Raw genomic sequence first — 10,668 nt, 5'->3', positions numbered from 1 at the left:
TTACAAAAATCCAAAACGTAGCCGTTCATATTCCTCATAACTCACATCTAAAAGGATACTTACGAAGTCAAGGGTATCAATGGCTGTGCGCCAATAACTGATCTTAGTTATCTCAGTTAAATTATTAACTTGAATTTTTCCCGATAGAAATTGGCGGATGTACTTGTCTGACTCCCAGAGGCTGTATCATGGGTGGACACAAGTGAGTACCTCATGAAATTCATTTTGGTATTGTCGATGAAATAATGCAGAGACATCCTCTATCACAATTAACTGATCTTAAATGTCCACGTCCATAGTTAATTTTGGCTCCTCTGTGAGGACTTAACGTTTAATCCTCTGATCTATAAGGAGATGACACAGCGGAACAACTCACTATAGCATTGTTTCTGTGCAGGATCTAGCATTTAAAATATAGGAAGCGTTACCGAGAACAACATTCTCTGAAGAAACTCATAACTGGCTTTTCATAGCAAGGTCCAAAACAAATGTGAGGGTGGGAATACCCTATAGGCTTTGTTTTAGACGCCTGAGCCCAAAGCGCCCAACTTGAGCGTTTCTCTCCTTTAAGACCTCAGACAAAAACAATGTTGATGATAGTCCCTTAGAACTCTTAGATTACACACTGACGGATAGAGTCATAGAACCTGAACCCCTCCTTTTAGTTCCTTTTAAGAGGACCATGGGGTCTCTTTGTTGTCAACACAGAATCTATAATAGGGAAACCTAGAGGACCGGAGGGGAACTAGGACCCCAGGGGGGGAGGCGGCTGTAAGCCTCGTTTTTGTTTTAGGATGAAGCCCAGAAAAATTAACTTCTTTTACCCTTGACTGTCTTTGTTGTCAATGAAACAGGACCCGTGTGGCTGGATTTTCAGACTGCAGCATGAAAAGTCTTGCTAAGGTGAACGACTTCTGTTTGTATGACAGACCAAAGGAGGTGAGTTGATGAGAAACCGCAAGAGTCATTTTCTCTTGGACACAACTGAATCATGTTTCTGGGCAAGAACTGGCCGACTTAAAATGGGAATTGCGCGCCGGAACAAATGGCATTAAGTGACGAGCATAAAGAAAAGAAGCAATATAAGGATCTTATTGATCTACATCCAAAATTTTCAAACGCAACATTTAAGGAAAGAAAGGTAATCAGAAAAGAAAATACTTCTTTAGACTATAAGATCAAGAGAGACAGGATTGAATGAGAGACCAATGGCCCTCATCCAGTGATATCTACATTTTGATACGGTCAAATTTCTGCTGATTTTTCCATGTTGCTCTTCACCACGTGCACCTTATGATAGATTCCTAGATTTTCTTTAAGTCGTTCGCTTCTCCGGCGAGCAACCGAACTTTCGCCCTCTCTCGCTCGCTCTGCAAATGACAGTCTCACTTCACGCTGTCTATTCGATCGTTCTTCGTACTTTTCAATCTCGACTCGTACTCAATTAACTCTTTAAGAAATGTCGCACCCTGGAAATGGTTCAGACTCTTCTCTCTAAGGTCAAAGCATGTCTGTGGCATAATTTAACACGTCTGGTACTTCAAATAAATTTAAGTGAGGGTCAAAAACGGTTTGGCCTTTAGCGTTCCGATTTCCGATTTTGGCAAAAGTTATCTTTTTCGAATACTCCTGTTCCACAGTGTTCATTCAATAGCTTGCCTCATTGCACATGCATTTGCTCGTAAAAGCTCTACGTCACGTTGATAACCTTGTCATTACACAACATACACTTTGGCGGGTTGGTCACGCAATCCAACGAAATGTCATTGATTGTAGTTTGTTTATAGTACAGGGTCCCCGAAGCAATCAGTTAGTCACTCAGCAGAACATTCCCTTATCTTCGAACAAGCAGTCTGTTAGCCTTAAAAAAAATCCAACGGAATAAAACTTGACATAAATACACTTTAAGCACATATCTACATCCTAACAACTATAGAGTACATTCAAATCGATTCTTAGCTTAACAGTTCTTGCTCGTTTCGAAACATCCGATTTTACAGATAAACGTTTCCGTAAGTCACACCCAAAGAAAAAGCCGGCTATTGTTCTTGACAAGGAATATTAAATGGACCAGACTCGGAATAGAAACAACAGGCATCAATGGCCTAGATTCGAGTCAAACAAAATAATTATCGCAGTTTCTCAAAGAAAGTTTTATTCCAGCTCTTTCTTTTTTCTAGGTCGAAGAAACCATCAGCGTAAAGCGCTGTCCCTAAAGACCATTAGCTACCTCCATGTACTCCACCAAAATTGAACTCATAATTAATAAACAAAGGAGTAAAAATGCATAAAACTATATCTGTACCAGAGTTGCAAGAGACTTCTAATTTTCTGTCAAAGAAGACGAATTAAAATTACAATATTTCATCTAGGCAATACCACTTGATTAGAAGTTTGTGGGTAATTAAATCAAAAAGATCAGTGAAATCATCAGGCAGTTCTGTTCAGATAAATGTTCGCATCTGAGAGGTGCGGCAATAAAGTCTGTTATCACTCAGCCTTTTCTGGCCTTGACATTACCAGTTTGATGATCTCCTCGTAGTTTATTACACCCTTCTGAGTATCTTCTAACGGGGCAAGCAACTTGTTAGCTTCATCTTCCGTCAGCTTACTGTCTCCCCGAAGACACAGCAGTCCTCGCAGCGAAGCTCCATCGATCGTTCCTGAACCATCTCGGTCATAACACTTGAATGCTTCGATGAAATCCTCTCTCACTGGCTCTGGCTTAGTGCAGAATTGTGTATAGATTCCAAGCCATTCCTCGAATTCGACTCTCTCGTCTTTGAAGTCTTCTCGGACTTGTTTGAGATCCGAGCCTAGAGGGTTCAACCCCATAGAACGCAGCATATCTTCGATTTGTTCGCCGTCTATCTTGCCATCGCCAATACGATCGAAAAGGCAATACGCATCTCGGAATTCAGACATTTGGTCTTCGCTGATTTTCGACATGCTTTCCACAGACTTCCCTTCCTTTTTTCACGGCGTTCTTGCAAAGCTCTCGCTCAAAGGGCTTGGCTGGAATGATATGACACCGGGCTCTGGCACAGTTATCAAACAAAGGTCTCATCTAGTTGCATCATTTAATTTTGGCATTTGTCAAGATGTTGTCATTTAAAACACAAATGTCCAATCAAATCCACAAAACAAATGAGTTGTTAGATTTTAACAATGAATGGAATCCCCTACAACTATACACACCATTATAATTACGTTGATAATAAAATCACGCGGCGAAAAGTTGTTCCAATCTGTCTGATACTTGTTTTATAGTGTTAGCCGTAAATAAAAATTATACGACTGCTGTTCCATGGAAAACAACTCGTCTAAACGCCGCGAAAGAAATAGCGTGTTTTCGCCAGAAACAAATGCTCAGTTCAACAAGGTTGTCTGAAGTTTACATAGCGTGACGGGCCTTTCAGCCGAATACTGGGTTCTGTCTCGCCGATTTCAGTAAAAACGGCAAAATGTCGTCAAAACTCGTTCAGCTAACTAATGTCCTATAAGTATTGGTTATAAGCATTTGATTAAAGGCGATTAATACGCTGTTACTGAGTCACAACCAAGGACAGTCACACCAGTGTCTGAATATACAGTTTAATGATAAGAACGGAACCCCCGCTGCAACCGATACCTCAGGAATGTTCGCCCGGCCGTGCAACAAGTGTTTTATTTGTACCGGTTATTTCTGACACTGAAATAAGCAGCAGCTCAGCTTTTGATTTCTTTTGTTTCTTAATAATAAAGTCACTAGTTGTTTTCATATCGCTTGAAATTTTTCAATTTTTCAATTTTAAGATAAGGTTCGTCTATCTTTGGAACAGGTATCCACCAACGCAAGTCTGAGATTTCGTTACGCCCTAAGCTTCGTGACTAAACATAGATCAACTACAAGGCGTTGCCTCTAGGTCATCTGTTAAGAAAACAGATTTGCTCTATCTTTTTAACTTTCATTTAAGGACCACTGTCACAGTGTATTATAATTTTTTTTTACACCACGGACAAAACTACTAGTGGCAGGAAATCTCAAAGGTAAAAAAAGAAAAAGATAGAATAAGGCAGAAATTAAAACAAATCGCTAGTCTTTTACTAAAATGCTACAGCAGCTCTTTCTTACTTTCAGTTGGGGTTGGTCGTTACTTTCGGAGTTTTACAGTTAGAATATTCGGTAAAACAAAGAAGGTCAACGCTGAGGAAGACTTTGATGGGCTAACAACGATGAATAAGCATGGATGACATTCAAGTTAAATTATCAAGAGGCACTTACATTAAGACTCTGGCCGCTGTGCGGGAAGGGAGTCCGTGCTTCCCACCCAACTGCAACTCAGGAACGCGAACGGATGAGAACAGCGAAATCGAGCTGCGCACTTTATACATAGCTCTTAAGGTGCGCTTTTAAAAAGCTATTGTCAAGGATCTTAAAGCGATTATGGGTCACAAACCATTAGATAGTACAAAGGTAAACATTCAACCAAAATATTTTCGTGTAGACCCTTGGCTGTTTACTAGGCTTGCTGATCAACCTCGAGACTTTCAGTTGGTGGACAAAGAAAGGAAAAACGCAAGAAGAGGAATTTCTAAATTACCACTTTCACCACAAATCCAGTCAGCGTAACGCAGTCCTATTCACTGCTGAGCTTTTCAGTTGAATAAAAATATTTTTCTCTTTTAATTTACAGGAAATAAGACCAAGATGCGGGAATGGACTCGTGGAACAAGGAGAGGAATGCGACTGCGGAAGCGAAGAGGTGTGATTAACTTTGCAGTTAAGAAAAACTCTGATGAAATAATAATCAACCAGTTTAATTATTACACTCTTCATTTTTGATAACAAATATATATTTCATTTGAAGGTTCTCGAAATAGCTCATACCAATGATCACTTTCGAATATAACTTGTACGAGATAAGGATGCCTATTGTTTGTAGGTTCAAGGCAGCCTCCCTTTCGAGCTCCTGATTATGAAAAAGTTCTTGCTCACAATTTATTGCTCTTTTCTTTACTTATTTTTCTTTAAGGATTGCCTGGAGCGAGATCCATGTTGTGAAGCCAAGGGCTGTAAGCTGAAGCCTGGCTCTCAGTGCAGTGTGCTGAATCATGCTTGCTGTCAAGAATGTGTGGTGAGTTTTAACGGCATTGCTTATATTGTACAATAGAATATCCTGTAAAATTATATTTGATGAAAGCTGAGTCTTAATCCAACGGGAAAGATAAAGTCCTGATGTTAGTGTGATAAAAGTGACGAAGGTCATCGTCGAAATGTTTCGAGAAGAACCTGAAAGTTACCAGAGTTATGGGCGCGTTGGCTCTATCACACCCCTCTTCTCCGCAGCGGTTCCCAAGGTTAGGAAAGAGATCGAAAGAAGACCCACTGTTTACGCGCTTATATCTCCCTCCTCTCTGTATTGTCGCGTTTTACAGCGTACTTTTATAGAAGCGAATCTGTGTTGAAATGAGCTCAACCCGTACCTATTCAATTCCAAAACGACAGGTATAGTTCTTGTCATAATTTCCGGTTTCATACCATACCCTATGAGGCACCAGGATTAAAAAAAGGCTTGTCATTCTAGATTTTTACATCCTTACGTTTTTACATCGGCTTACGGTATAAAGCCACGAATTTTGACATTGTTTGGTGTTAACCCTTGTAATGTTTGCAAATAACCACCCTTTTCTCTTGTCTGCCGTGATCGTTATTGCAGTTTAAACCTCACGGTATCTTATGTCGCGTTAGTGAGGGCGACTGCGATGTACCAGAGTATTGCCCAGGAGACAAAGGAGATGTAAGTAAAATACCGCATAACATTAACATTTATATCAATCGTATAGTTACACTCATTCCATACAAAGAAACCTATACTAGAGTAAACTCCCCAAATCCCCCATCTATTGACACTGTTGAGGCTGATTTGCGTAAATTTAAACTTGCCGATTTGATTTTTTTTGTATTTTTGAGTGGCAATTCCTAGTTTCCTTAGTCTAGATAAAATCTTCAACCAACTAGTCAGTTTTGTGAAAAACTATACCCTATTCTAGACCCAAACGCTCTGATTTATATACCCTATCGTAGAGTAAACTGCTTGAAAACCATACCCTTCACAGCGGCACATACCTATATAGCCCATATATGGCAGTGCCCCCCCGGGAAGACGCGCCATAAATTCACTGGGAATATCCTGAACACGTCAGGTTGTCGCGAATGTCTCAAAAATTAGCCCTGAGCTGAAATTTTGAAGGGAACGTTTTTTGAAAACGCAAAAAGAACGACACGAGAAAACTGATTCAAGTTGTATCTTTTTAATACTTGTTACTGTCTTGAAGTGGACAATACGCTTCCATGCAATTAAGCCAGATGCGAATGGTTGACTGTCTTTATCAATACGCTACATGCCATGTATTTGCAATCGATTTTTAACAAACCGGAACACAGTTACAACAGTCATGTTCTTTCCAAACCTTAGCCACAGGTAGCCATAAGTGTTTTCATTGGGGTAGATTTGAGGAGGAGTGGAATATAAAGTTGGGGAAGGGGGGAGGAGGGGTGGTTAAAAATATACAAGCTAACATTGCCGTTTTTTATATACTTTAGTGCCCTCCAGATTCTTTTATTTACGACGGATATCCTTGTAACAGTAAAGGACAGGTAAGGGCTTAGTTTTAAATCACTTGTCTTTTGAACTGTATTTTAGGATATTTTTCAGATTTTCAAAGTCAGCCTATCTCACGTTTAGTTTAGCATCATCGCTCCATTTGTACATGTCCCCACGCAAATAAACATTCGTAAAATTGTTGGCATTAAAAACACTAATTTCTCATGGCATGCACTTAGGACAAAAACTGCCTCTACAATTTCATTTCCCAGGAAAATGTATAATTAACCACAATCCTCTTAAAATACTACACAGTTTCTCTTGTTTCGATCTCGGTCTGGTTATTGTTTCGTACACAGATTGGTGGCGTTTTTGCAAGTCATGGGGAGACGGGGAAATAAAGTTAATAATGGCACTAACCAATTACGCCCTAGAGAAAAACTGTTTGGATTATGTAATTGTTGAAATCTGAATTTTCTTCAGCTTCTTGTCGGACCAACCACCAAAGATCAGACTAAGAACACTGTGCTAAATCCACCGATCGAGGCGCAGTATTTCAGGATAAACCCTCAGTATTGGAGCTATTCGCTGATGTGCCTCAAAACAGAATTGTATGGCTGTTCAGGAGAACAAGGTAAGATGGCGGTCTACGTGTAAAGAGGAAAATTATTAGGGAACTTAAGCACGCGCGTTTTTGAGACGCGGACGGTAGCCGGAAGTGAGCTACTTTCACTTTTAACTTGTCCTCACACAACCATATTCACATTGCTAAGTATCTTTTCTTCATTAGAGATGAGTAGTATAAAAAATCTGGGAGACAATATTGTCCTAGCAAGCGAAATCTTCTCTTCTGGTTGCCGTCCGCGTCTCAAAAACGCGCATGCTTAAACTCCCTAATTGCAAGAATTTACGTCTACAGTCGAACCTCTCCACAACGGACACCTTGGGGACAGAGAAAAGTTTAAATCAAAATGTATCAATAAAACAGAAACTTAACAGAAACAGAGACCAACGGCGCGCGGTACGTGTGGATCAATTTTAGTCACCGTTTACAATAAAAAATGGGATTTTGTGTACTCGTCAGTCGTTGATTAACTGGAATTTGTCGAGAGGATATTTTGGCAGTTGGGACGAGTTTTAGTGGCCGTTGCCGTTGTGGAGAGGTGGCCGTTGTTGAGGGGTTAAAAGAAGAGTGAATGTGTATGGCCTGTCCGCCGAGACGGAAAAACGCGGCCGTTGTAGAGAAGTGGCCGTTATGGGAGGTTCGACTGTACTTTAATTTTGTCTACAACTTTTTTTCACTGCTGGCTTGCAGCGCAACCTTCGGCCCCGACCCCTCTCCTACAAGCAAGCGGAATGTGTATCAAGCCTCAGAGAGGGAAATGTCAGCCTCCTGATGGAACTATTCTTGTGCTCACTAAATCAAAGCCTTGCGATCAACCATTCATGCAGTTTACTCTGTCAGCGGATGGCACCCTTAAACATCACTGCAGTGGCAAGATGGTGTGCCAGCGAAAGCCAGCTCAAGGAAAGAGATGTGAGCTTATGATTAGCAGCAAATGTCAGCCTCAAGATGCCAAGTTTGAAAGAACTGCCGGTATGATTTGTCCATTTGCCAGTACATTTGTACTTAAACTTGTACTTAAGAATTCATCTTCATTATCTTTTATCACCCCCGGGGGAGCATAGGGCGTCCACCCGTACCCTCCAACATGCTCAGTTCTCTGCCAGTGCTTTGACTCTCTCTCAGGAGAAGCCCACTCTTTTCAACTCCTGCAGCATAGAACGCTTCCAGTTGTTCCCCAGCCGTCCAACTTTCCTCTTTCCATGCGGCTGATAGTTCCAGGCTTGTCTTGCAACATTTTTGCTATCTCTTCTGAGCGTGTGGCCAATCCAACGCCATTTCTTGCCAATTTGTGATGTTACTATCGTTTTCATGTTAGTCCTTCTTAGCAGCTATTCATTGCCAATTACGTTTGGCCACCTTGCGTTAATGCTTCTAAGTTTCTCTCAAGTTAAGTTCTCGGACCAAGATTAAACGTAAGGTCGATGAGGCTAATTGAGTTGGTTTTTCCTGATGTAAATGCATTTTTTCTTTTTTGATTTTCAATAGCTCATTCTTTACGACACAAACCGACTGGTAAATGTCTCCATCTTTATGGAGGTGCACCTGCAGAAGGAGTGGAATGTTGTTTATGGCAAGGATGTGATGAGGAACGTACTAAAGTAACATTCATGAAGCAAGGTAATCACTACACTTACGTTTGATTTATGCTTAAATAAAAAGTTAAAAAGACTTTGGTAATATCATTTTTAAAGGAGCTCAGTCATCATACTTTGACCACGCACAAGATAGCATAATACCAAAGAGATGATAATAAATCAAAAAGGAACAAGGATAGTTAAGGATGGAAAAGATTCACGGATTACAAAAGACGAAATTGAAACATTTAGGCTAAACTTTTCAAGATGAGCAAACCGTGATATAGCTTCTTTAATTTAATTTGGCTGGGGAGATTATTTGGTTTATTTATTTGGTGTACCCGCCACGACTGATGGAGCTCAGATGCTCATGGTGGAAGAGCGTGGAGGCCTTGCGTGGAGCTTGGCTCAAAGAAGATGGCTGTGAATGTGCTGGTTAGGCTGGCACGCACACAGACGGCAAAATCTTCCGTCCAAGACATATGTTTGGTTTGATATTCCATTATGCAAGCTTTGCACATGTAATGTCTTCCTGGGCAAGATCCCAAATTGTAGGGAAGGTTTTCAAAAGCCCTTTCAAAAATTTACGAGTGACAACATGAAATGAACGAAAATCTCTTGCGCTTCTGTTTATTATCCTGTTTGGTTTAGGCATACTCCTCATATATTTCCGCAGATTGTGCTCTTTCTCTTGGTATATCGCGCGGTGACGTCAGAGACAATCAGCTGACTGCTTCATCTAATCTCAGTGATGAGTGGTTGCCTAAGTATGCTCGTCTCAATGGACCCAAGGCCTGGTGTGGTAAACCAAATGATAAAAGCGATAAAGACGAATATCTACAGATCGACCTTGGAAAGGTGTGGTGTTGTGTTTACTAACACTTCTAAAGCCCTGATATTACTTTACGCTGGTAGTATCTAGGCCGAAGAAGGTTTTATTCCTCCAGTTTAGTTAAGAAGAAGTTTTCCTTAGGTTGCTAAATATATGACTTAAAATGAGGCATCTGAGCATCGCTTGAATATGAATTATCTACTTGCCACCAAAAACAGATTCGGAAAAAGTATCGAAAAAAAAATAATTAAAAAATACTGTAAAGATATCAACTGGCGTGTAAAATTTTAACATGTTCTTCTTCACCCGAGAAGCACAACGGACTTTCTGTCTCTAAAAACAGTTGTCTGGAGTTGACATTAAAACGAGATTGTGATAAAATGACGTTACTAACTTTGCCTCTCCAAGATCAGGCAGTTTCTTTGAAGAATAATTTTAATCATTAAATTTGAATAATTTGTATTATTAAATTTAATTACTAAATTAATTTTAATTTTTAAAATACCACTTGTATTGTGAAATCATATATATAATTTTCGTATCTTCTTCGCAGCTTCAAATGGTTACACGAGTCGCGGTTGAAGGGAAAGAATGGGACTTAGTTGAAGGGTATTACCTCTGGTATAGTCAAGATGGAAAAGAATGGAAGGCCTACAGTGAGAGTGGAGATAAACTAGAGGCTAATGTAAGAGTTTGTTCTTCTAACTTTCCCCTCTCGTGTCAGATTCAGATATCGTTCAAGTGTTTGTTGTCGAGAAGCTGACGAATTCGTTCTAGTTTTGCATAATTTTGGGTGTAACGAAGATATTTAATATGGCGAGACTAAAAGAAGCATTCTTGGACTCCATTTAACAGAGAATTACTTTATGCATGATGCACAGCAATCGTTTTTGACTAATGTAGCTGGGGCCTTTGCCCTAGTGAATCGTCGCGCCTCCACAGAGTGAGTGTGTACGAAGCGTGTGAGCTTCGGTGTTGTGCTGTGTTCTGTATGACAATAGTTTTCCTTCGTCCACGTTACACTAACTCTGAAGGCAAACGATTTAT

The 10,668-nt window shown here is 40.2% G+C and overlaps 2 protein-coding genes and 1 pseudogene across 3 annotated transcripts in view; 1 reads left to right on the top strand and 2 right to left on the bottom strand.

Moving 5' to 3' along the window:
* LOC145468117 (D-inositol 3-phosphate glycosyltransferase-like) overlaps window positions 1-10,668 on the bottom strand; it is a 358,913-nt gene that overhangs the window by 253,490 nt on the left and 94,755 nt on the right. The window lies entirely within an intron of this gene.
* Window positions 33-10,668, top strand: part of LOC145468083 (uncharacterized) — a 35,261-nt gene continuing 24,625 nt past the window's right edge. The window contains exons 1-10 of one of the 2 annotated variants that reach the window (XM_081451753.1): window positions 33-939; window positions 4,677-4,745; window positions 5,016-5,117; window positions 5,700-5,780; window positions 6,587-6,640; window positions 7,071-7,221; window positions 7,903-8,184; window positions 8,701-8,832; window positions 9,466-9,647; window positions 10,175-10,306. In XM_081451753.1, coding sequence (XP_081307879.1) covers window positions 886-939; window positions 4,677-4,745; window positions 5,016-5,117; window positions 5,700-5,780; window positions 6,587-6,640; window positions 7,071-7,221; window positions 7,903-8,184; window positions 8,701-8,832; window positions 9,466-9,647; window positions 10,175-10,306 — 1,239 coding nt within the window. In that variant the 5' untranslated portion in view covers window positions 33-885. Of the gene's footprint in view, window positions 940-3,959; window positions 4,030-4,676; window positions 5,118-5,699; window positions 5,781-6,586; window positions 6,641-7,070; window positions 7,222-7,902; window positions 8,185-8,700; window positions 8,833-9,465; window positions 9,648-10,174; window positions 10,307-10,668 lie in introns of those variants that run through there. The other variant, XM_081451754.1, reaches the window with a different exon arrangement.
* Window positions 1,981-3,022, bottom strand: LOC145468171 (myosin-2 essential light chain pseudogene; annotated as a pseudogene).

This window comes from Orbicella franksi, chromosome 14 (assembly GCF_964199315.1).
Source record: "Orbicella franksi chromosome 14, jaOrbFran1.1, whole genome shotgun sequence".
Taxonomy (NCBI): Eukaryota; Metazoa; Cnidaria; class Anthozoa; order Scleractinia; family Merulinidae; genus Orbicella; species Orbicella franksi.
This window is presented reverse-complemented; position numbering and strand designations above follow the sequence as displayed.